The 27336-nt window shown below is 36.0% G+C and overlaps 1 protein-coding gene across 5 annotated transcripts in view; it reads right to left on the bottom strand.

Moving 5' to 3' along the window:
* Window positions 1-27336, bottom strand: part of su(sable) (suppressor of sable) — a 123203-nt gene that overhangs the window by 29254 nt on the left and 66613 nt on the right. For 2 of the 5 annotated variants that reach the window (XM_069837553.1, XM_069837555.1), the window contains exons 2-6: window positions 11575-12046; window positions 7272-7473; window positions 6860-7176; window positions 4564-4785; window positions 4431-4475 (exon numbers count right to left, since the gene is read on the bottom strand). In XM_069837553.1, coding sequence (XP_069693654.1) covers window positions 4431-4475; window positions 4564-4785; window positions 6860-7176; window positions 7272-7473; window positions 11575-12046 — 1258 coding nt within the window. The other 3 variants (XM_069837554.1, XM_069837556.1, XM_069837557.1) reach the window with 3 other exon arrangements.

Genomic DNA, 27336 nt, shown 5'->3' with positions numbered 1-27336 from the left:
ACACATTAGGTTATTCCATCTGTGCCAATGCTTTGAGTTCTGGGTCAAGAAACGTCACTAAAACCAAGAGCTGCACTAACAGCTTCATTTTTTAAAACAATGCAATAATATCCATAGGATTTAGCTAATTTTGCTTGGGTGGTTTGGCAATATTCCTCCCTAACCTTCCCACCAGTGTTAAAAATGTAGATGAATTTTGAATAAAATATTACAATGTGCAGTGATATGTTTTATTTGTGCTAGAGTGGCTGTTTTGCATTATATGATTTTTACAGCTGTCTTACATTTACAGCATAAGTCTTGTATTGCTTGTTTCATACTTCTGCTCTGAATAATTTTGTCCTGAATGATAATCACAAATGATTCTGTTCTTTAAAAAGGATTACTTTAATAGATTTACTTACTTACTTACAAATGGCTTTTAAGGAACCCGAAGGTTCATTGCCGCCCTCACATAAGCCCGCCATCGGTCCCTATCCTGTGCAAGATTAATACAGTCTCTAACATTATATCCCACCTCCCTCAAATCCATTTTAATATTATCCTCCCATCTACGTCTCGGCCTCCTCAAAGGTCTTTTTCCCCTCCGGTCTCCCAACTAACACTCTATGCATTTCTGGATTCGCCCATATGTGCTACATGCCCTGCCCATCTCAAACGTCTGGATTTAATGTTCCTAATTATGTCAGGTGAAGAATATAATGCGTGCAGTTCTGCGTTGTGTAATTTTCTCCATTCTCCTGTAACTTCATCCCGCTTAGCCCCAAATATTTTCCTAAGCACCTTATTCTCAAACACCCTTAACCTATGTTCCTCTCTCAGAGTGAGAGTCCAAGTTTCACAACCATACAGAACAACCGGTAATATAACTGTTTTATAAATTCTAACTTTCAGATTTTTTAACAGCAGTCTAGATGATAAAAGCTTCTCAACCGAATAATAGCACGCATTTCCCATATTTATTCTGTGTTTCATTTCCTCCCGAGTGTCAATTATATTTGTTACTGTTGCTCCAAGATATTTGAATTTTTCCACACCTTCGATGGATAAATCTCCAATTTTTATATTTCCATTTCGTACAATATTCTGGTCACGAGACATAATCATATACTTTGTCTTTTCAGGATTTACTTCCAAACCTATCACATTACTTGCTTCAAGTAAAATTTCCGTGTTTTCCCTAATCGTTTGCAGGGGCGTATTTTGTGGACTACCAGGGCTACCGGTGGTAGCCCAAGGAAATTACAAAAGAAAAAGTTTATAATATAACATAATGTAATAATTTTGTATTATTAGTTTTACCATAGTAATTAAAATTAAAGTAATTGTTAGATTTATATGCGCTCTCTACTATCGAAAAGAAACAAGTTGTCAAGGCGGCATCGCTGGAGAAACCGCTTGCTACGTGAGGTAGCCAGTGACCGTTTCGCTCACGCTGTCCTTCGCACAACTGCCCGTCCCCCCCGCTCCCTTCTGTTTCCATTGTGCACTGTAGATTGGGCGAGTTGCCGCTCTCGTGATCGGTTTCTTCACAGGCGCGAAGCAGCAATACGCTTAGTACGCTAGCAATTGAATGTGATTTTGTTCTTGCAGTGCAGTATTTTAAATCTGTGATTTGTTCGAGTGTCTAAGAGTTATATTAATTGTGAATTATTAAGTTTTTAATTTCCCAATTAAGTGATATTGTGAAAAATATGGCAGAACAAGTTTCTGGAGAGGTTTGTGTTGAAAATGACTGTGTAATAGAAGGTTTATTAAAAGTGCCTTTTAACCGTCGTACATAACAACGAGAAAGTTGAAATTGTGAAAATGGAAAGACCAACTCCTGAGTTAAATTTGTCCATGGACGTAAAAGAAAAACAGCGAGAGTACACACGCCATTTCACTTCAACATCATATGGTAAGTGGAATTGGTTGTGTGGTACTTCTAAACTGTCTAAACTATTTTGCTGGCCATGTTTGTTATTTAGCCGCGAAACTAATGTGTGGTCAAAAGAGGGGTTTTCTAATATGAACTCCCTTCGAACGGCAGTCCTAGAATACGACAAATCAAAAGCTCATATTTGTAGTAGCATGAACTTTGCAAACTTTGGGAAAACAAGAACTGATTTACAGCTAGATAAGCGAAAAGCTCTACACATCAACCAACACAATGCTCTTGTGAAAAAAAAAATCGGGAGATTTTACTGCATCTTATTAACGCAGTCTGCTTTCTAGGAAAACAAGAATTGGCTTTTCAGGGTCATAACGAGAGTGTGGAATCAGACAATAGAGGAAATTATATTGAATATTTAAGTTCCTTAAGTGAATTTGACCATTTACTGGCCAATCATCTTGAGAGTTCAACAGTATTTCATGGTACTTCTCTCGCAATTCAGAATGACTTAATATTTACTATAAGTGGGGTTATGATAAAGAACATAAAACCTTTTGTGGCCATTGTTGTTGATGAAACAAGTTACTGCTCTAATCAGAGTCAATTGTCCACTGTTTTAAGATACGTCGACAGTACTGCCAGTGTTCAAGAACGGTTTATAGGATTCACAAATGTCAGTTCGGACAAAACTGCTGCTGCTTTGTTTCAGCATGTGGAAGGTGTTATAGCAGAATACAATGTCGGCAATAAGTTAATTGCACAGACATACGATGGTGCTTCAGTTATGGCGGGAAATATTAATGGCTTAAAAACAAAAGTTCAAGAAAAGTATCCTCAAGCACTATTTGTCCATTGTTACAGCCAAGTTCTCAATTTAGTTTTGCAACAAACTACTTCATCCATTCCAGAATGCCGCATTTTTTTCAAAACACTGTCGGGTTTAGCTGCATTTTTCTCATCATCTCCTAAAAGATCAGAAAACTCAAGGAATTTATGAACAAGAAACTCCCAAAAGTAGCACCAACTAGATTGAATTTTACATCTCGGCTTGTAAATACAGTAAAGGAATACAGAGAAAAACGGACTGCTTTCTTTAAAAATATCATTTGTAATGACTCTGAAGAAAACTGGGATGATGCTGTAAATGTCCAGGCTCAAGGATATTTGAATTTTTTCACACAGTTTCAGAATATATTTCTTCTTGAAGTCTATGCTAGAGTGTTCGCACATACAGATGTGATCTACAATATTCTTCAGACAAAAAGTCTAGACATAGCATACTACTTGCAAGAGGTATCAAAGTTAAAAAAAAAATACTATATCCGAGTTCAGACGTAGTGGGTTTCCGTCCATATGGAGTAATATGGAAAATGAAAATTCTTCAGCCAATACAGTGGAACCACCATTAAAGCGAAGAAAAGGAGATGATGAATTGAAATACAGGCAGCTGTACTACAGCATACTAGATTGTATGCACATGGAAATTACTGACAGATTTTCTGATTATGGAAAGCTTCAGTTCACACACCTTCTAGATTCTCAAAAATTTTCTGCTTATAGAGAAAACTTCCCGAATGAGGCACTAAACAAATTATTTCAGTCCTATAACAGTCACTTTGATCAAGTACGTTTGAAAAATGAATTAAGTGTAATATATTCAGCAGAAGTCTTTGATTTTTCGAACAAACCTATCCATGAAATATTATCTGCCATATATGAAAACCAGCTGAACCAAGTTATTCCTGAAGTCCTTAAATTGGCAACATTAATTGTGACAATACCAGCTACTTCAGCATCGGTAGAAAGAACATTTTCTGCGTTGAAGAGAATAAAATCCTACTGTAGATCAACTCATACACAAGAACGTTTATCCGGCTTGGCACTAATATCCATTGAAAAGTCATTTCTACAGAAACTTTGCAAGTGGCCCAACTGTAATTTCAAGGACGAAGTCATCAACGTATTTTCGTCCCAATCAAGACGTCTGGAATTCACATAAATATGTAAGGAATTTTATTATAGGGATTTTAAAATATATTTTGTGTAATAATAGGGTCAGTGGTAGCCCAAACCCTTTAACCAGTATACGCCACTGATCGTTTGTGGATTTTCTCTTAACATATTCACGTCATCCGCATAGACAAGAAGCTGATGTAACCCATTCAATTCCAAACCCTGCCTGTTGTCCTGAACTTTAATAGATTAATAATTTATTTTCAACTTCATCATCATCATCATCATCGTCAACGTGTCATTGTCGTCATCTTTGCCATCTTCACCACCATGTTATAAAATTATTGTTCCCATTATTATCATCATCATTTTGTTGACACTATATTTATCATCATCATCATAACCACCAACATCATCATCATCATCATCATCATCATCATCATCATCATCATCATCATCATTGATGAACTAATGCAAGTAATACAGTATTTACAGAGTAGAAATCATTCCATTTGTTCCAAGAAAAGTCTGATATTTGAATTTGATCTCAGAAAGAAGAAAATTTTATATTTATGATTCATGGTTATATTACTTTTCTTACTTTCCTTTTTCTGCCAGTAACTCGGGTAATGCTCACACCGTACTCCTGGAAAAGAACCCAGCCAGGCTCCACGTTATTGTAGCACAGATACATTTCAAATGTTAGCAAACAACTAACATGCAATTTGTCTTACTTTGAGCAGAACAGCTCTCAAGGTTTCTGTGAGTGTTCCATGACTGAATTTGCAGCGTTCTCCAGCAAAACATTTAAGCCCTGTATGGTAGAATTTGCATGGGAAGTCAGAATGCATGTATAAACATTTGTCTTTTTTAGCACAACAGTCCATGAGGTAGAATTTACAGAGCTCCATCTTGCGAGGAGGCATGGCATCATGTGAATATGGACATTCGTCACCCTGTAAAAAAAAATCAATTTCATTAATATAAAAGAATTTCAAGTCAAATATCATAACTTGGATTCCAAATGATTTACTAATTATCTTAATCTGTTTCCTGTTCTGGTAGTAATTCAGAAATTATGCCTACTCAAACGGACAAATTGAATTTACGTCAGTGCAGTCTTTGCCACTTCCCCTCCTACTCCCCATCAACCATTCCGCATTTTCTTCACTAAAATGGTACTATAGCTTAACAACTCGGAAAACTCCATTGGAGGAGGTTACTAAATCTTACTGCTGTGATGGAGGCGGGGTCGGAGTTTCCCTCCATTAATCTGAACCATTGCTGCTACTGACTGACAAGTCATCTGATGCATCACTGCTATCAGTACACGCTACTATTGCCTGACAATTAGGAAGGAGGAGGTGAGTAGTATATTGTGACACTCTTTAAGAATGATGCATGTGCAGACCAACGGAGTTTTCTAAGTTGTTCCCCTACAGATAAAGCAAAAAAGTGAATTCCTATAGGTGTAAGTGTACATGGCTTCTAACAATCATACATACTAACTGAAAGTGGGCAGAGTTCCTCTACCAATGTAAGAATCACTCAATAAATCCAGTAACAATGGAGAGTAGGTATGTAAAATACTTGAAAATCGCAATGCAATAAATATAAGAAAAATGTATAATGACTTTGCAAATACATTTGGGTGGATGTCTTATAACAATTTGTTCTCTTAATCATCCATGTGTAGATATGTGTATACTATACTCCTCAAAAAGTCTAAGAGACATTTATAACTTTTATGGTCTTTCTTGTATATTTCGTGCTACACTTCTGGTAGCAGTAACAATGAGATACCTAGTTATTTAGTTGTGTTGAACTTTATTTCTGCATATAGACCTATTAGACGACTCCATGTTGGAAATAATTATTATATTGCAGGAGAAAAACGTAGGTAATCAAATTACAGAATACGTATTTTAAGGTAGAAAAAAGTATAAGGGAAAACATACAATCTGTCAACCCTAGCTGTAAATGAAGACTCTTCATTGAAGGCCAAGAATTTAATCTGTACCATATCCTATGAGACTTAAGAGAATGCAAAAGTCGTAAAGCAAGTTTTCTCCAATTATCTTGATATTTCCTCCTTTATTTATTTCACCACAACTACATTATCTCATTCACAATTAACAGCTGCAGTAGAACTTGGTTATAACGACATCCAAGGGACCTTAAACATTATGTTGTTATAAACGAGTGTCGTAGTAATCGAGATTCACATTATCAATCTAGTGAGGTGCAAAATGAAGAATAACAAAATTAATTAGACTTATTTTAGATTTATGTATTGACTTTTAAGCCTACAATGAACATAATAAAATATATGTAGGTCTACAATTATAAATACAATATTCTGTATTAAAACAGTTTGTTCAGTACTCACTAAACTACTTTACTTAGAAGTGAAATAATCAGTCATTTTACTCTGTCGTCTTCTACTTGCCCAATACACACTTTCTAGGGCTAAATTACGTTCTACGTTCATAATTTCAGTTGCAATTTCACTGCTCCCTTCCCTAGCTTCATAGAACATGTTCATAATTCTAATGACTTCTAAAGTGTCACTCACTTCTTTTACTGCCCATACTGCATTAAAATGCGTGCACTTAGTGAAAACTTCCTGTCGAAACTGATCTAATACCGCATGAATTCGGGCAGTTTATAATGGGGTGGGGAATCCGCCTGCATTCCAAAGGTCTATGACAGAAGGAGACTGTAAAGAATTTGTCAGGGTCAGATTTCAACAAAATATTTCTTAAAACACTTTGGTTCTTAGAAAATCTTATTCCAAACTGAGGTTGAAAATGACGTTATATGCGAGGTAGACGCAAATGCGTTTGTCGTATTAAGCAAGATAGGAAAGCATATGTCTTATGGGGAATTAGTTGGGACCACAGAATATTTGACGTTATAGGCGAGGTGTCGCACAAAACGAGGTGTTGCTATAACCAAGTTCTACTGTATATTGTTTAATGGATATTAAGGAGAACTAACTGCTACACACTTTACTGATATTGAACATACCTTCTGGCATTTGCCTTGCATGTAAAACATACATATTGACTCAGGCCCTTGTCTTGGGTCCTGCATTAGCATAGCCGCCCTCTGTTGCTGCCGTTTATTTGCTATTCTCTTTCCTTTGCTCCCCACTGCATCCTTGCGTCCACCTTGTTGCCTCTTATTCTGAATACCCCTACCACCCCCACGGCCCTGCTGTCTTCTCTTTGCTCCACGGCCTCTTTTTGGACCTTCTTCATCTCCACGCCGAGGCCTTACAAAATCTTCTCTTTCATAATCAGAATCATCACAATAAGAGTCGTAAGGATCTTCAAATGGTCCACCTGAGTACATCAAAGCATCTCAAATGAACAAGAATTCTCAAACATATAAGGGTCGAAATATTTACATTGGGGTATTATTAAAGAACTAGACTCACCAGGTTCCGCATAACCAAATGGTTCATCATGATACCCATGACCAGGTGGACTATAACCACTGCGCATGATGGGTGAAGCACCCCGGACAAATAGCATCTCATCATCATCATCCTCATCTTGATCGCTGCCAGCAACCTGTCCTAATTCCATTGCTTCTTCTGCCACATTTTCCTTTGAAGTGCCATGACTGCGCTTCCGTTTCTGAAACACAGCACAGAGAGTCATAATATGTACATAAACTTCAACATGACTTGATCAAAACAATTTCACCCTAAAGTACCTTTTCATGCAATATATCAACTCCACCCAATGATGTCCAGATGTCTCCAGTGTAGTTAGTCTGTGTTTCATTCCATGTAGATGCCTTCATTCATCAATTCACCAATATGTTTCACTATTCTTCCTTTCGATATTTTCAGATCATGTACATATGTCCATACATCTTTACCTCTTAACATATTTCATCTTTGTTAATCATTCAATTTATAAGAACCAAAGTGTAGATGAATATATCATATCACTACCATGTACAAAACAAGTGCCAAGCAGGGCCAACATGAATTAGTCGGACAACAGTTTCTCACCTTGGATGCCAGAGTCTGAAACTCATCAGATTCCACAAATTTATAGTCTGTACCATTAACTTAAATATGGAGCAGTTTCCTCCAAATGTATCATTTCCTATGTCAATAATACTTCATCATTGCTCCATATTATCACATGATCTGAATAACATTTGCTGTTCAAAAGAATTGCTAAACACATGTTGATATTTACAGTTCTTGTTGAATCCAATGTAAACGCATATATTACTTCAAGTTCAAGTCTTCTATTAAAATATGTCCTATAGTTTCCTTGTCCAAGCTCACATTTTCAGATACTGCCATAAACATTCAATCTACGGTCATCCTGAGCATCATCCAGCACTTTTTAAAACATTTCATCTATAATTGACTTGTACAGACGATCAGCATCTTACACATTTTCTTTGTCTTTAGAAAATCGTTCGTGTCACTCAAACACACATCCAAGAGACAGCCAATCTTTACCAGATGCCTTAGTCAAGAAGTGAAATGATTTTGTCGATGATTTATTGAGTTTAACGAGAAATATTATGTTGTCTCCGTGACCACACTGAGAGTCTTACATTTTCTGATCAACGTTAAAATATATATCTGTGCTCAAACGAATTTCCACTGGCATTGAGTGAAGCCATTATGTTCAAAGTTTTCACACAAGTAGAGGGGAGTCCAAGGTGAAAAAGAAGAGTTATTTACTGTATTTCTATTCTCCTCTCATTTCTTCTTAAATGATTATGGCTGTCTCGTTCTTTTTGTGTCCAATCTCGTATTGTAGCTGACTTTTCTTAAAGAAAGTTATGCTTTCATCACACACAGTATTGTTAAGTCCATCTCAGGGCTAGAAGTACAAATTTCAATTAAATTAATTCATGTGTTCCTTTTTACCATGTAACTCTATCCTGGAAAGCAATGTCAATAAGCAGCTTGTCATAGAGTCTCCGTCTGATATCACTGATCCACTGTTGACCATATTTTACTCCAACAAATGTTATTACTTATTACACTCAATGCTTGTTGCTAGCTGGATTAATAGATGAAATTAATTCATAATTCCACTTCATTATTATTATTATTACTTTTGGCATAGAGCAAGAGAGATGACTATCATTTGATATCAATCATCCAACACATACTTTGGCACCAGTACCATACTCATAACTTGGTTAAAATATAGCTGGATATTTCAAAATGTATTTATCCATCCGAAAGACTATGCTTAATACTTGTGTTTTTTCCCACAGTTTTATGACTATGATGATCACGAAATTTTATTTTAATATTTATATACAATCCTCGCTGTAATCATATTAGTAGGCAAACTTAAAAAAAAAATCATATGTAAGATGTCAGTTACGAATCCAAAAACAGTGTCTCTTCAATATCTAGGTGAATTCCACAGTGTTGTTTTACTTTTAAGAAATGCTGTCTTTTTCTTTCTGAATGACTTGTTGCTTCATTGAAACCAAATTAATGGAGAAATAACAAGGATCTTGTGACATTAGACTTTTAGACTTGTCCATTTCATTTCATGTCAGAAGTATCAACATGATTTCACCAACTTAAAGTAAACTTCAATATAACATGCTTAATTTTTAGACAAGCATACACGTCCAAAACAATGAATTTGGGCTGATTTGTCAAATCAACTTTTTTCAGTTATTTTCTCCATTCTTCAATTGAAATGAATAATTATTAGAAAATGAGCGAGTATTGTCTTTTAAATTCAGTTATAAGTAAAATGTATAGCAATGGAACTTTGTATACCATTGTATAACAAAAATGCACCTTTTTCTATCAATATAAATTTTGATAAACTCAGTTAGGCCTACATTAATCAAAGTTTATGAAGATAAAGTGTAAATACAGGTTAAAGCACAGAAGTGAGCAACAAAATCATATGCATTCCTAGAGCGAATAAAAGTAGTAGTGTTTAGCCTGACATTATTTCATTCTTTTGGCAATTTGGGAGGAACAAATGGGCGAAATTCGAGCACTGACCTTAAATAATTGCATACACATTCTCATTATATACATGTATTAAGCAGGGACCATCAGACAATCAACAAAAGTGTGTAAGCCAAACAGAGATTATTTTTTAATCCTGTCTCTTTCCTTTAAAGAAAGTAAAATATAATATAAAATATAATTTAAATGACCAGACCAATAATAAAATTGTAATTCACATTTATTTCAAAGATATTAGTATAATGATTGATGATGAATTCCTTCGAATTCTGTCCCTTTAACTTTTGACAGAATGATTCCTTCTTCAGTTACAACTTAGGCTAAGTACTAAAATCATTTTAGAATTGTCGAGGAATTTTAAGGTTTCAACGCTATTGAAGATTAATTCTTCATATGACGACAAAATGTGTCAATAATATTTATTAGTTCCGAAATTCAGCATAGTCATTTCGCTTTTCTGTCAAAAATATTTGATAAATGTGATTTAATGTTAATTCTCAAAGTATGTAGGCTACAGTGTGCAGACTTTCCTGATTTCTTCCATAGATCGTAGAAAGTTTTGTTTGTTTTGGTTTCATTTCCACTTCAAATCAAAAAAGTTTTCCCTAGCTTCACTTCTGGATTATATACTTTCTTCTAATGCTTAATTTGTCTGTGCATGGTAATTTCTCTATCCACATGCATTCTTATTCAGCAAATTGTATTTGGTTTCCTTGCAAGCAATAACACATATTCATCAATTAATGGTTTTGACTAATGTATCATTCTATATATCTTTTGGCAGTATCAGACTCTTAATTTTTTATAAATCTCTTACGTAAAACTTTCCAATTGTAACACTAAAAAATTCCAGTATAGACCTATCTATTTCATTATCCAATGTTTTATCATCATTGTACTTATTTACATATATAAAGTAATTTATGGTTTAATTCATGGTGCAACAGACACAAAATATTTCTGCTATTCACTTAAGACGTTTAATTTTCAATATCAGATATTTATCTTCTGTGTAAGACTACTGAACTGCAGTGCATTTGTAACTTAAATTCTCTCTCTTTTCTCAACGCAAATTGTCAGTTAAAAATCACTTTCATTAAGAAGTTGAGCTACTTCTTTCAGTCCAAATCATCATTCACTTTAATGTAGTTTTAATCTTCAGAGGAAAAATCAACTTCTACTTCGTGTATTCTCACAACCTCACCATTCATTTCTGACTGAAAATGGTAACAGGAACGTTGACTCTTTTTATCACTTTTAAGGGAGAAAACAATGTGCTCTACAGAAAAATACAGGTATGAAATTATTGTTTTCATATGTCTATAAATAAAACCTTTCTCTTCAATTTGTTTTCATGGATCTCATATGATTGTTAAGAAAAAGGACCTTACATGAAAACAGACTAGGCCTACTGTATCTTTGCTCAAAATACAATTTTATTCCACTTCATAAAAAATGGAATTCGTAAAGAACGATACATCTTTATTCTAAATACTTTCTGTTTCCAACGGGATATTGCATTTAAGTGCTTTCAGAGTTTCTTGGAAGCATTTATGTAATCAATATGAGAATTATTATCTACTATAATTCGAGTATTTGATCTATTAAGCTTAAGTAGCATAATACTAAATATTAATCTCAATAAGAGTTTATAATAATTTATTTTGAATCTAATGGTTATTCAACTGCTTTGGAAGATTTACTAGTAACCATGAAATATCCACAACATGATTTTTCAGCCATTTTTTAAGTTTACCTTAGCTTCCTTTCTCTCTTCATCATCTTCTCTATGTTTCTTTTTTCTCTTTTTTCGTCGAGCTTTTCGTTCATCGTCCTCTTCTGTTTTAGTTTCACCACCACTTCCAATTACTTCGGAATTTAAGTCCTGGTCACTTTCTTTACTACTCATAGCTGCCTTTATAGCTTTCTCCACATCACCTGCCCAATCATCTTCAACAGTATTTTCCTTCAACCGCTCTACATGTCTGTGATTTACAAGGACACCACTTCTGTTCACAACAGGCCTCTTCACTTTTGGGGTTGAAAGTTGAGATTTCACTTCGGATATAACATCACTTTGCGGAGCCAAAGTTTTAGGGGTATTGCTTGGAGAAGGTGCTGATACTTCTGGCTCATTGTCCGCAATTTTATTACCCCCGTTACCACCTTCTTCATCAGGTATTTCACCATCCTCTATTTCACCATCTTCTAGATCACCACCCATAATGCTGAAAAGAAGAACCAAGTCCATTAAGCAAATTGACAATTGTTCAAATCTGTTTATTATTCTTTTATAAGCATCATTCAGTATTAGTAAGAAGTCGAATTTTATACCTCACTATAGATTTTCTGAAATCTATACAACTTACTTCCTTATACCATATGATAATTTAAAATTAAAAATTAAATTATGGTTCATTTAACGATGCTCACAACTGCAGAGGTTACATCAATATAACCGGTGTGCTGAAATTTTGTCCCACAGGAGTTCTTTTACATGACAGTAAATCTACTGACTACTCATCGACCTGGGCCGGGATCGAACCCACAACCTCGAGCATAAAAGGCCAGTGCTATACCAACTATGCTACCGAGGCCGACATGATAATTTAAAGAATCTTACTATGTCAAAGGTTTAATTATTAGTGTACCGATAAAATGACTTATTGTTGTTCATTTTCTCGTATAATAACAAAATAACTTTTCAATAATTAACAATCAAATAAATAATAAAAATATATTTTAGCAAATATAAAATGAATGCCTAGAAGTTGCTGGAGAGTCTGGTTGGATCGAGATGAATCCAATCCCTAACAGCATAATGGGATGGAAGAAGAGGGAATTAAGACAATAAAATGAGCATACCTGCACATTAACATTATAAGGCAATGTAATAAATACTGCATATTCTTGGGCTATAAAAACATTTACAGCTAACAACAAAATTCAATTCTCTGTCCATCATCATCATCATCATCATCATCATCATCGTCATGTTTTAACTTTACAACCACTAATTCAAATCTAGAGAATACATAAAATACTCTGTAGTAAAAAACCATTTTGAAGACTGTTCATTTTGTATATTGTATTCTTCAACTTTCTCAATATTTCATATCTACGTGTGCGTATGTGTATGTGTATGTGTGTGATGGGGATGTGAAAGAGGAAAAATACAGCTAAATTTTACACAAACACAACTATTAATAGATCAGGTAAAATTCTTAAGACTTTCATTATTACAATGAAGTCAAAGAATTTTAAATCTGGTTAATCTTCAAATTCGATAAAGTGCAATATGAAAATTTACTCTTGAGATAATATGAGTTACAATGCTTCTACAATTCATGTTAACAGACCACTAAAATAAGTTCTAACATGCTTTGATTTTTGGTATATACTGGTAGTGTGTTCATGAGAGCAACATAAATCAATAAAAATCTTTTGTAATTAATATCAGAGAAGTGAGAAGTGTTTGAACCACAATGCTCATATTACGAAAGTGAAAAAAAAAGAGAAAGTGCTTATCCCAATAATTGATGAAAAATATAGAAGGCTAAAGCATAAAACTGTTAACATAAACATGTACTGTATGTAATTCCCTCAGGTTAAAAAGATAAGATTTACTATAGCATTTTGGTAGGGTAATCATACGTTCCATTTAATAGGGATTGTCCCATTTTGAGGACACAAAAATGTATGCCGATTTTTTCTTTTTGAGAAAATCTGCCTTTTGTTCAGATTTTTAATGGCAAACTATATAAACCTAACAATTTTATTTCTTTTACAGTAATATTAAACTGAAGGGTACAGGGAAAGAACGAGCTTTGTCCACTTTAGCAAATTGTTCAAGAGAACAATTTAAAATCCATCTTTAGTGTATGTTTTCCTTGTATGTCAAATCTAAAATTTGTTATAACACTTAGACCATTCACATTATCATCCTACTTCACACAATATGCATAACTCATTTTTGGAAAAAAATGTTGACAAAGCTCGTTCTTGACCCTTCAACTGTTAAATAGTTGTGTAAGTCAATAAGTGAAAAGGTTTCAGATAACTGTATCTGCATTTTATGATGATCCTGCAGTTGAATATTTAACTTCTTTCAAGTTTTACAAACTTGTTTGCATATTTAAGGAGAAATAAATAAATAAATAAATTTAGCCTGCTAGATCCCATAAGGGCAAGGGCCTCCTGATTGACAGGGCTTGGCTCAGTAGACTTCACTCGTTAGGTGAGCCGATCCTATGTACACAAACACTATATGCACTTGTAAGATTCGCACCACACTACACACTGAGGACGGTGGCTTCTAGATTTCTCCATAGCTGTCTGTCTCTTGTACTGCTCGTCCAATGTGGTCCTGCCTTCTTCTTGAAGAAATCGGCCCATCTAGTTGTCTGGCGTCCCACTCTTCTTCTGCCGATCCTAGGATCCCACAATGTCAGTTTGTGCGTCCATCGTCTGTGGTCCATCCTTACCACGTGCCCTCCCCATTTCCACTTCAGGCTTTCTGCGGTGTTTAGGATGTCTTTCATGCCGGTACAGTTGCGTAGCTCCTCGTTCCTGACTTTGTTCCTCAGAGAAAGTTGCAGGATTTTTCTTTCCATACTGTGTTGGCAGGTTTGAAGCATACGCCTCTGTTTTGATGTTAGGGACCAGGTTTGGCATCCATACAGTAGGCCAGGTAATACACATTTTTCCAGGGTCTCAACCTTTAAGCTTTGCTTTTGGAATTTGTAAGTATGAACTTTAGAGACCAGAACTTTTTCCATGCCATGCTGATTCGTCTCTTTATTTCTTTCTCTGAATTGCTGGAGAAGGGCAGGTTCTGGCCCAGGTAGGTATAATCTTCCACATATTCTAGTGGCTGGCCATTTAAGTGGATCCGGTCTTCAGATGTGTTAGTCATTAGTTTCGTCTTTTCTGGGTTCATGGATAAGCCTGCCTCTTTGCTGATCCTGTCCAATTCTTCCAGCATCTGTTTTAGATCTGCTGCTGATTTCGCTACCAATATTATATCATCTGCGAACCGGAGGTGGGTCATTCTCAGTCCATCTATGGTGATCCCGTATTTACTTTCCCAATTCAGTTTCCTGAATTGGTTTTCAAGCAAGCATGTGAAGAGCTTCGGAGAGAGCGGGTCTCCCTGTTTCACTCCTCTGCCTAGTTCAAAGTTTTCGCCCTCTCTCTCCGTCATTATTCTTGCTTTACAGCTCGTACAGCTTTGCTAGGAGCCTGATGTATATGCTTGGAATCCCCTGGTTTGCGAGAGCTTGCCAGATATATTTGTGTTCTACAGAATCGAAAACCTTGCTGTAGTCTACAAACACTATGAATACTTTAAGATTAAATTCCTGTACTTTTTCAAAGAGTTGGTTAGTTGTTTGGAGGTGGTCAATAGTACTGAATCCCGATCTAAAACCTGCTTGTTCCATTGGCTGATTCTCATCCAAGATCTTTGTCATTCTTTTAGTTATGACCTTCGTGAACAGTTTGTACAGGTTTGGCAATAAGCTGATTGGCCTATAGTTGTTGATATCATCTTTTCCTCCTTTCTTATGAAGTAGGATTACCGTGCTCTGTTTCCACTCATTGGGTATTTCTACTGATTTTGGGATCTCATTAAACAGGTTTGTAATGATTGGTACTAGGTCTTGGCCTCCCAGTTTGAGGTATTCGTTGAAAATGCCATCATCGCCTGCGCATTTCCCTGACTTTGTCTCCCTTATTGCTGCTCTCACCTCGGAGGGGATGATGGACATGGTGTTAGAAAACTCCCCATGGTTGCTCTCTGGAATCTTATATTCTTGAATGGGATCATCTTGTTCCAATCTGCTTGTGTAGACTTGTTTATAAAATTCCATGGCGTGGCTCACAATTTCTTCTCTTGAAGCCAGTCTTCTTCCTCTTTCGCCCTTGACTCCTAGAATCCAATTTCTCCCTGTTGACATCTCCTATTTTCTTCACCGACTTCGAACTCTCCATCACTCTCCTGATCATGTTCGTGTTATGTTCCCTCAAGTCTCTCCTGATCTCTCTTTTGACCTTCTTGTCTAGTTCTTCATATTCTATTTTCTTCTGTTGGTTGGTGTTTGCTCCCAGTTTCACTCTTTCTCTCTCCTCTATCAATTTTCTGGTGCTTTCTTTCAACTTGCTCTTCTTGTTTGTATCGTTGTTCGGTTTATGGGAACTCTTGGCGGCATTTGTTATGCTCGTTTCTAGTTGATTGTAGAATGACTGTACTTTCAACTCAGGTTTAAGTAATAGGTCTTGTAGGCTCTTCTTCAGCGTCTCTTGGAATATCTCTTGGTTCATTGTGTCCGGGTTGTTACTCTTGTTTTTGACGAATGGGAGTCTTTTCTTCTTCATACATACTTTCAAGCGCACCATTCTGTGGTCTGTGTTGAATTTGAGGCCATTTATCACTTGGATGTCTCTTATGTCCCTTAGATTGTCAGCCAATATGAAATCAATTTCGTTCTTTGTTTTTCCATCTGGGGAGATCCAGGTCCATCTGCTGTCCTTGTTTTTCTTGAAGAAGGTGTTAATTTGGTTCTTATACAAAATGAGCCTAAAATCACACATCTCGACTGCAATTTCATTTCCAACCCTTCTGTTCAAATTTTCATGGATGTTGCTAAAAGATCCACCTATTTAATGAAATAGTTCATGTCAAGTCATTTGTACAAAATAAAATTGAAACTGACAGGGAACATTGAGACTACCAAACGATTCATGACAAATGTTATTTTTAATTCTTGCCACACTGATGAGCAGTTCACTGAATTTGTAAACATGACAAAATATTTCTTCTCACTCTCAACACACATTGCCAATACAGGGAGAGTTTATAATCTTATGTCTCCACAGTGGACAGATGAGAGAAACAGGTTCAGTACCAAGAGTATTTTATTATGTTTTGTTCACTTGTTTCTGCTTCAGAAAGTTTACTTGCAGTGACATGTTACAGTTATTTACTTGATAAACCTGACTTACTGAATGCAATGGGGACTTGAAACAAATATAACGGGTAATAAAAATAAGTAAATCCTTTTCATGAAAATTGTCACAGACTTCGTTTTGCTACATTTTTTGCTCATTGCATAAAATACATACAAGTTATTTTAATATTATATTGTACAATTATTTCCCATTACATAAAACCGTTTTATTGTACATTCTTTCTTTACATAATACTGTTTCATTGTAAAATTGTTGTCGCCCTCGGTAGCGTAGTTGGTATAGCAATAGCCTTCTATGCTAGAGGTTGCGGGTTCGATCCCAGCCGAGGTCAATGGCATTTAAGTGTATTTAAATACGACAGGCTCATGTCAGTAGATTCATTAGCATGTAGAAGAACTCCTGAGGGACAAAATTCTAGCACACAGGCGACGCTAATATAACCTCTGCTGTTGCGAGCTTCGTTAAATAAACCGTAATTTAATTTTAAAAATTTTGAAATTGTTTGTTAATTACCGATACATGATATTTTATGTATGTTCTAAAATAAATTTATGCAAAATATTTTTTGAACAGGGGTAATGACATGTATCATTATTTCCGTTTCATTCTAAATAGTGATTGTAGGCCTGAAATTTGTGATTTTACTACGATATTATTATTATTATTATTATTATTATTATTATTATTATTATTATTATTATTATTATTAAGTTTCATTTACATAAGAAATGAATATCTTGTTTCTTGCACTGTATTTTTTAACTATTGTTCTTGTTGCTGAAAGTGCTGATCCAGATTCCGTTTGGGGGAAACTTCAGTATACGGATTCCTCACTGACAATTATATCTTGAAATACTAAAAAGAGCAGATTTGTCTGCGTCTGTCGAATGCACATCATCATGTTTACGAAAAGGCACTTTTCAGTGCCAATAATTCATTTTGTGTGCACAAGGTTTGGATTCTGAAGAGGGAAAGGAAGGAATCCGTGTTCTGAAATTTATCCAGTTTAAATGTTATCGGATCTCAGGGTCATACGTGATATGCTAAAGCATATACAAAAGGTACCAATAAAGTGTGCGTGCGTGTGTGTGCATGTACGTTTTCAATTGTTTAATAAATTATCAATAAATATTTAAGAAATAATACGTCTACAGTACCACAGTCTAGTATATACAGTCACGAAGCTCAATACGTAGTAAATATGCATCCATAGATGGTTGTTAACCACTAGGATCGCTAATATAGCCTCATTATAGACAATCCAAAATAGTACCGGCACCCTCATAACTCAAGCTTCGTGACTGTATATACTAGACTGAAGTACAACTAACACGTTATTCGTTCTCCCACAGACTGTAATAAAGGTGCATCTACACGGTTCAACTTTTCTTTCAACTTTACGCATTCAAGCAATGCATGCAAGATTGATATTTAATATTAATACATATACTGTACGTAGTGAAGATGACGTTCAAAACGATGCACTATGTAGACACAAAATCTTCATGCATCTTAATTGAACGAGCGTTGTAAACCTGATTCTTTCAATATTCTTCCCAGATTGCATGCGTACGCGCATGAAAAATTGAACCGTGTAAGATGTAGCTTAACAGTATATAGATGAGGTCGTTGCAGACTGAAAAACCTTGAAATACAGTCCCTTATCCTGCAATTCTACCTGAACTCTGTCCGTCCCACCAGAATTAATGCCATTGTGTGCTAGTGTCCAAGTTCCACTACTAATCGTAAATGGAATGTTTATTGAATGTCAAGGTGATTGGAACAAAAGTATTAGTTACACTACTAGAATCGCAACCATCAGCGTATTTCTTTGAATGCACTTTCAAGCGTTCGATCACTCATCATTGATGAGTCATTAGTACAGAATTTTCTTAGCGATTCCGTCACCAAGTTGCACCACAGTACGTGGTATCTCTCGCATAGTTCGCTACTTCTCTATGACATTCAGAAAACAAGGTAGCTAATGGGGATTGGAACAAAAGTAGTTCTCACTTAATCTTTCTCGGTTTCCTTTAGAAAATGTGTAAATTGGACTTCCCTAATTTTTTACTTTTATTTTCATTCTAATTTCGTCTCTCACTTATGATTTTGCTAAAGTGGTGTAAATATGTTGCCAGAAAAACTATTATTTACATAATAAATATGCTTCCAATCAAAATTTTCTGGCGAAAATTTTTAAGACAATATATTATGCATACGAGTGACTTTCCAAAATAACATATCCTTTGCCATTATAAATACAGAACAAAATACTGACTTCAACATTTTAAATGAATTATGTTGAGACATAAGCATCAAACTGAAAACTTTTAAAAATAGAAATGTTGAGAGCTTAACTTATCTTCGAGAAGTGCGTTTACAATTGAGGGAAACAGAAGCAAGGGGGTACAAGTGGCAATTCTAAAAAAAAAAAAAAATGAGTAAAGTGCATCCTGGGTAAACTAAAGCATATAAAATTTAAGTGGAAAAGGGATATATATTTTAATCACACCACGCATTAACATTTAAAATTAAAACTTCACTGACTTTACGAAACCTTAATAATTTTCGATCACATTTTCTCTAAAGTTACTAAAGTGCACTTATACCCCTAGCTTGTGACACCCTCAGTTATTGTAACCTAAACTTTGTCGTTACAGACTTTGAATCAAATAAGTTTTTTTTTTTTTTTGCAGTGAAACCTTTACTTTTCTCTAGATGAATTTAAAAATGTACTTTAAAGAATCTCCTCTTCCTAGAAATAATTTACGTTGTAGGTAGAACAATTCGAGTCTACCGCTGTGGAGTAACAGCATGCCTGACCATGAAACAAGGAGACCCGGGTTCAAATCCTGGTTGGGATAAGTTGCATGGTTGAGGTTTTATCCGGAGTTTTCCGTCAAATGCTGGATAACTTTCGGCGTTGAACTGGACTCATTTCACTGGTACCTTCATCTCATTCAGAAGCTATGTAATCATACCAGTTGAAAAAGCGTCGTAAAATAATCAATAATAAAAAAACAATCCAGGAACGCCATTTCTTATTGCCTCTTTCTTACGCACGGGAGAATATCCAAAACGGTAAATAGTTTTACAACTTCCCCTCCAACGGTCTGCATGGTCAGCATCAAAATAATTCTATTTCACTAGGTGATATATTTCAAATCAAATTATGAATAACTGAACTATTTTAATATTCGGATCACATTCAAATGACTTTTCGTGAATATGGAATTAATATCAGAAATGATTAGAATATACGAACAGCTATCTTAACATTTACTTTTCAAATTTAGTGATATACATCTACGTAAACCGTGTGATTTATAAATAGGCATTTCAATTCTTGGCATTAAAAAAAACAGAATAATGAAACAAAATAAATATGATTTTAATGCATTGTAAGAGATTTCATTCGTGTATGTCTTTTTACTGTCCCGAGCCGTAGCTATGTCATGACGGAATGAACGCCGGTTCGTATCTTTATGGAAGAAGAAATTTTCTCATGAAATTTCGGCCAGTGTGTGGGACCAGTGCCACCCTGCATCACAGTGAGTAGCAAAATCCGGTTTCGTAAGCCAGGTATAACAGCTGAGGGGATCACCGTGCTAACCACATGTTACTCCCCGTAATGGTTTATCGCTCACCTCTGCCGGGCCAGCAGTCTTCTAATAGACTTCCATGAGGTGTCGCGTAACAGAATTTTTTTTTATGTACGGTATTCTGAATTACAGTTCAAGAAAATAACCTGCCGGTATATTAATCCAAATCATTCGCAGCATGACAAAAACTGAACAGCAAAAGCATAAGACATATAATAAGAAAGTGTCGGTAATCATCATAACACCAATTTTTTTATTCAGCAATTCCAAATGAATTACTCTTCGAAAACCACACTTATCATAATCATCATCATCATCATCATCATCATAACTGTGATTTAGGTTCTGACTCATACATACATCTATTATTAGGTATACTGAATTCCAGATAAGAAAAATATTCAGGTAAACAAAGGGTGAAGTTTTACCATCTCCCACACCACCTAACACGTCACGCGTATACTCCTATTGGCTAGTGGTGATAGTGATGAGGAACACCCTAGAAATTAGTTAGCAGTTTCTTATGAGATGTTCATCGTGATTGGTGACTTAGAAGTGGAGTAAGTTAAAATCGTGAACCGAGCGAGATTCGTGGTCCTTTTAGAATGCAGATACGGGTTACCACAATCCATTTTTTAAAGTAGGCAACCAGAACCTGCGTCACAACATAACATAACCTTGTGTATCATTTCGTATGTAATGCTGAGACTAAATAATATTTGTCTTGTTCTTTCGTAACCCTACAAAGTTATCTCTCCTGTGCGTGCCTAAGCATATAAACATTATTAATATTACAGTATAATGAACACAAACAATGAAGAGAAACACTTGCCACTGTATTACGGAGATCAGAGCAACATTAAGACGACTGCGTAATGCAATTTTCATACAATTATCAAATATTTATTTACCTCCACATCGTTCTTGTGTGAAAAAATCGGACTAAATATCAACAAGGTATTATTAAAATGCATTACAGAATTCAATGCTTGTCTTCACAGTAACAATCTAATTTTAATATTAACAGACTGTACCGAACGCACGTGGAGAGTTCCCGCCCTGCAATAAGATGATAAATCACAATACGTATCACAGTGGCATAATACATTTCGCATCAAATGTTTGTGTTTAACCAAATATATTTTTCTTATCTGAATTTCAGTATAGTACATCTCACTTGATATAATATGTCAGGTCCACACCTGTGGAGTAACGGTCAGCGCGTCTGGCCGCTAAGTCAGGTGGCTCGGGCTCGAATCCCGGTCGGGGCAAGTTATCTCGTTGAGGTTTTTTCCGGGGTTTTCCTCAACCCAATACGAGCAAATGCTGGGTAACTTTCGGTGCTGGACCCCGGACTCATTTCACTGGCATTATCACCTTCATTTCATTCAGACGCTAAATAACCTAGGTGTTGATACAGCGTCGTAAAATAACCCAATAAAATAATATGTCAGAGGAAGAACAATTTATGGTTACAGAGGTACATCACAAGTCTGATTAGTGGACTGTGTTACTAAGTCAGCGATGTATGTAATGAAAGGGAAAAGGAACTGGCCAACCTACCCCACTATCTTATGGCTTAGTTGCCTCATGAGTGATGCCTTATTGATGTCACTTATGACGTTCCAACCAGTCTTCGGATTGTTCACTAAAAATCATCACAATCATCATTACTAGTAGCAGTGGTGGTGGTGGTGATAGTAGTAGTAGTATCAATAGTAGTTTTTAGTAGGTTATTTCACGACACTATCAACATCCTAGGTTATTTAGCGTCTGAATAAGATGAAGGTAATCATGCCGGTGAAATGAGTCCGGGGTTCAACACCGATAGTTACCCAGCATTTGCTCATATTGGATTGACGGAAAACCCCGGAAAAAACCTCAACCAGGTAAAGGCTGGTTCACAATAAACCGGGAATGGAAATGACAACGAGAACGAGAATGGAAATAATGTTGAAATAAATGTATTTAAATGTGACCATTCATAATAGTTAATTGTGAATACTCACATTTAAATACATTTATTTTAACAATATTTCCGTTCTCGTTGTAGTTTCCGTTCCCGGTTTATTGTGAATCAGCCTTAACTTGCCCCGACTGGGAATCGAACCCGGACCACCAGACGAGCTAACCGTAACTCCACAGGTGTGGACGTAGTAGTAGTAGTAGTAGTAGTAGTAGTAGTAGTAGTAGTAGTAGTAGTAGTAGTAGTAGTGAAATAAAGTGATAAAACAGAATAGACAAGTTTATATTAACCGTACGTTCAGTGTAAGGAAAAGCATTTTGTCGCATTCATAATTATCATACGGTTAATACAAACTTGTATATTCTGTAGACATATATATTGATCTCGATTTTTTTCAAATTAATAGATATTATATATTCTGTATTACCACCACCACCACCACCACCACCACCACTGATGACGATACTACTACTACTACTACTACTACTACTACTACTACTACTACTACTGCCACCACCACCACCACCACCACCACCACCACTACCACTACCATCACTAATGATGATTGTTACGCAAAATCCTAATTCATTCCAAGCTGTTTGCATTGTTCTGCATGTAACACAGTTTTCTGTTTTGAGCTGAGCTGCGTTATAGTGAAGGAAGTGTTTTATTTCCCGGTCTTTCGAGGAAAATTTACAATATAAAACTAATCTATCAATACCAATTACCTCCTGCACAAGGCTTTCAAACTGAAAAGAAGGCAATCAGACACATGTGATAGAAAATCGTCTTAACGTGATATCTGAATACTGAAGCGGCAGATTTGATAGATTTGGGAATGTACCCGATTTTATGTTTGTAGTTTAGCTAATGACTTCAGTCAAATGCCATCTACATTAAATAAATAATTATTATGTAGTGATCGTTTACGTACTCAGAAAAACTATGATACTTTAATCACATAAACACACACATGCGGGCATTTGTATGTATATATGCTTATGTATGAATATGATATAGCTTTGTATCCGACCGCTGAACGAACTGTTGCCTTGTAAAATTTTGGAACGTTCTGTACTTACTACCTGCAGACCCAGCTTTGCGACGCTGAGGAATGCATGGAATGTGTACAAAACTCTTCCCACCCCCTACTTTCTCAGTAGGGTTGCCAACTGTTTTCAAAGAAAATACGAGAGACTAAGCAATCTAAAATAATTCACATAGAAAATTGACAATTGAGGCAACGAAAACTGATGAAAGAACAGGCTACGAGCCGATAATGGTAGAATGAAGAAGGAGAAGAGAAAATTGACAAATTATTCAATTCAGATAACGATACTAAAAACAATTTTATTCTACACTTCAACAGATAGGCTTCAATTAAGAGGTTTTTTTTTTAGACTTTCCTCGCGTAATAGCTTCAAATAAATTATAAAAATTACCTACATGAGTAATTGAAGTTGACTGTGATTTGCAGTTCTGATTTGATTAGATATGTCGTGGTCCTGTTTCGAACATATGTTCACTTTCTGTTCTTAAGAGAACACTCTGCAAAAGCTTTGCTGTATGGTATGCTTACAACACATCTAACTATATTTTTCTACATTTTTAACTGTAACATTGTTTGATTTTAAAGTAATGAGCCCGGAAACAAATTTCTAGCAAGTATAACCTTCTACAGAAATTTCAGTGTATCTCTGCAACAACAGAATACATAATGTAAATCACCCTCAACTACGGAAAAATTGAATATTTCAAATATAATTTATAATATGCAAAAATAAGGGAGAAAAATGCTCGAAGAGAAAAATACGGGAGTCGGGAGACTGTTAAACATTAGGGCTAAAAACGGGAGATCCCGGGAAATACAGGAGGGTTGTCAACCCTATTTCTTAGCCAGTTCAGTTAGAGAGCATGTTAATAATGGTAATAATTAACGAAAATATTCACTCATCACCTTTACCAAACCTTAACAATACTCGGCTTTATGCGACAGTGTTCTATACCATCGTAGAAAATACTTATTCATTTACGAAACAGTTTATTTTTAAATTAAAACAGCTTTCTCTGAAATAATGAATATTGAGAAATAATATTAGATAACATTACACAGTTATAAAGCTATTCTTAAGTGAAAGGAAATGTGTTTCTCTAAGACACAGCAATACATGCAGTAAATCACCGTTGGTTCAGAGAACAAATCGTTTAAATCTTTGTCCATCTCCACGGAACTACCTGCTTCCTACCTCTACCTTCCCCAGGTGTCACAGTCGCAAATCTAAGTCCCGAACCCTGCGGTAACTGAGTGGTCAGACCTTCAGCCTTTATGCAGGCGATCCGCCCGGTCAGGTCTGGAACCATAGTGTCACTTGTTGCGAACAAGTTCGCAGTTCGAGTTTTTTCTCGGGTTTCTCCAGTTTCCTCCATATTAGGCATCTACATAATTCCAAAGCGTTCTCCGAACGCCGGATGGCGACACATGGAAGGGGCTCGTCTAAGGACGAGTGGAATTGCCTGCTCGAAACTTGGGTACGCAGCGAACATTTGTGTAGCCGGTATGGGTTGGAAATGCCCCTAGCTTGAGGGTTAGCGCAATAGATCTTGAAATGTCGTAGTGCTCCCCTCCCGAAATTCAATTCAAGTCCTGAGCAATCATTTCAGGACAGAAGTTTACAGGTCGATATGTAAGCAAAAATTTCTCAATATTATACAGTATGACCAGGGGCTACCCTATGTGCTACAGTACAATGATAATTTTTGCTCAAATAATGTATTTGTAATACCATAGTATCTGATCTGTCATTTAACAATTTCCCGTGGTTATATTCATGACGCATTATCGAGTGTTTAGTCTTCGCTCTTCGCTCTTGGTGCCAGCCGCTACTGGTGCTATTCTGAAGTTCATATGAGAATGTAGACATTTATGCGCATGTGCGAAGCTGAAATCACTGCTCTGATTGGCTATTTTTACGCGGGAAAGTGCTGTAGTCAGCTTCAGCACAACACAGCTTAGAGATTGCAAAAATAAAGCGTAACGAAAGAATGCTTGTTTGTGGAAGAACTCGGAACTCTTTACAATGTATTTGGAATTCAAATATCAGACTGCTGCTGCCATCTACCTGTAGGGCTACGAGGTACTTCCTGAATCAGCTAGCAAGCGACGGAAAATGGAATCCCAGAAAATTGAAGCAAGGAAGTATGTGACCGTATAATTCAGGAAGCTACTCACCGTTTCCAGTCTTTAAGCTAACTAGACGCAACAAAATTGTTAAACAGCAAAATTTTTGAGAATTTTTCGTGTAATTTTCGTGAACGCGAACTTGAAGTTGCTGTCAACAGCTATACTATACTGAAAAAAAGAGTGTTAAAGACACAACTTGGAGTTCTATACGGAAAACCCGACTTCCAAAATATAGATGTCTGTTCAATTGTTACAATACAGTCTCCAACAATTTACGGGATCCATTCCGTGAAGTACCGAAGTTGTTAAATATTTTGGTTACAACACCAATGGCTACTGCTGAGCCAGAAAGATGTTTTTCTTGCTTGAAACGCATAAAAACGGTTTATAAGGAACACTATGTCCCAGGATTGTCTCATTGCTCTTGCAATATTGTCAATAGAAAATAATATGATGTCCAAGATGGAGGGGTTTACACCAGGGTAATTGACAAGTTCTACAGTAGGAAGGAACGTCGTATGGACTTCATACTAGGCGAGTCTCAAATTAAGATAAATACATATAAGTGTATACAGTAGGCCGATATAGAGATGGTAGCACACTCATTATTTTGACTACCAGCCGCTACTGAGTATGACAGGAGTTATCTTTATGAAAATAAGTTTGAGTTGCTTCAAGCTAATCTAAATTCACAGCAGAAATGACAGAAATTCAACTGCAATAATTAGGTCATTTTTGAAGGTCCAGCGTATGTATGTATGTATGTATGTATGTATGTATGTATGTATGTATGTATGTATGTATGTATGTATGTATGTATGTATGTATGTATGTAAATGTTAAATGTTTTTAAAATGTTATGTTTTACTTAACGATGCTCGCAACTGCCGAGGTTATATCAGCGTCGCCGGTGTGCCGGAATTTTGTCCCGCAGGAGTTCTTTTACATGCCAGTAAACCTACTGACATGAGCCTGAAGCATTTCAGCACACTTAAATGCCATCGACCTGGTCCGGGATCGAACCCGCAACCTCAGCCATAGAAGGCCAGCGCTTTACCGACTGCGCCAACCAGGCCGACTTTGTATGTGTGTATGTACGTATGTATGTACAGTCCTAGAAAAAAAAGTTGTCACACATACTTTGTAAGCCCCAAAAATTAGGCAGTGCGCATTATCAGAGGACGAGCGACCTGGTTCACAAGAGAAGGACTAGTTGAGATAATAAAATTAGTTTTGTTTCGTTATATGTCTGATCATGCGCAGTGTCTCCTTTCTGGGATTTGCAAAAGTATCCGTGCGACAAAACGTTTTTCTAAGACTGTACATATGTATGATTTGTGTTAGAAGTCTAGTGATTTGCGACGCTAGCTCCTAACAAAGAGGTTTCGTGTTCGATTCCCGACTCTGCCAAGAATTTTTCAATGTTTAGGAATCGTTCCGTGGAATGTATAACCTAAATGTTTATGCTGTCCTTAATGTGTATAATTCCCGGATAAATTAACTCTTAGACAATGAGTAATGACTCTGAACAAAATCAGACCAATAGTTAGAAGAAACTCGCTATACAGACACACATGGCATGTCAGTAATATTTCTTTCTCAGCATCAGTGGCGTTGAAAATGGTTATTTACGCGAAAATATATTTTTTTTTCAGCACTACAATACTTTGTCTTCATAGATCGTATAATGAGAAAGTTAAAAAAATTGGAGCAATTTCTAATACAACGCCATTTTATGCAGGTACCTTTTAAATAGAAACCCAAAATTTCTTAGTTGTTGTTTAGTCAACTGTCCGAAGA

This window comes from Periplaneta americana, chromosome 10, assembly GCF_040183065.1.
Source record: "Periplaneta americana isolate PAMFEO1 chromosome 10, P.americana_PAMFEO1_priV1, whole genome shotgun sequence".
Taxonomy (NCBI): domain Eukaryota; kingdom Metazoa; phylum Arthropoda; class Insecta; order Blattodea; family Blattidae; genus Periplaneta; species Periplaneta americana.
Note: the sequence above shows the minus strand (reverse complement) of the source record. Positions and strands in the feature narration are given on the sequence as shown.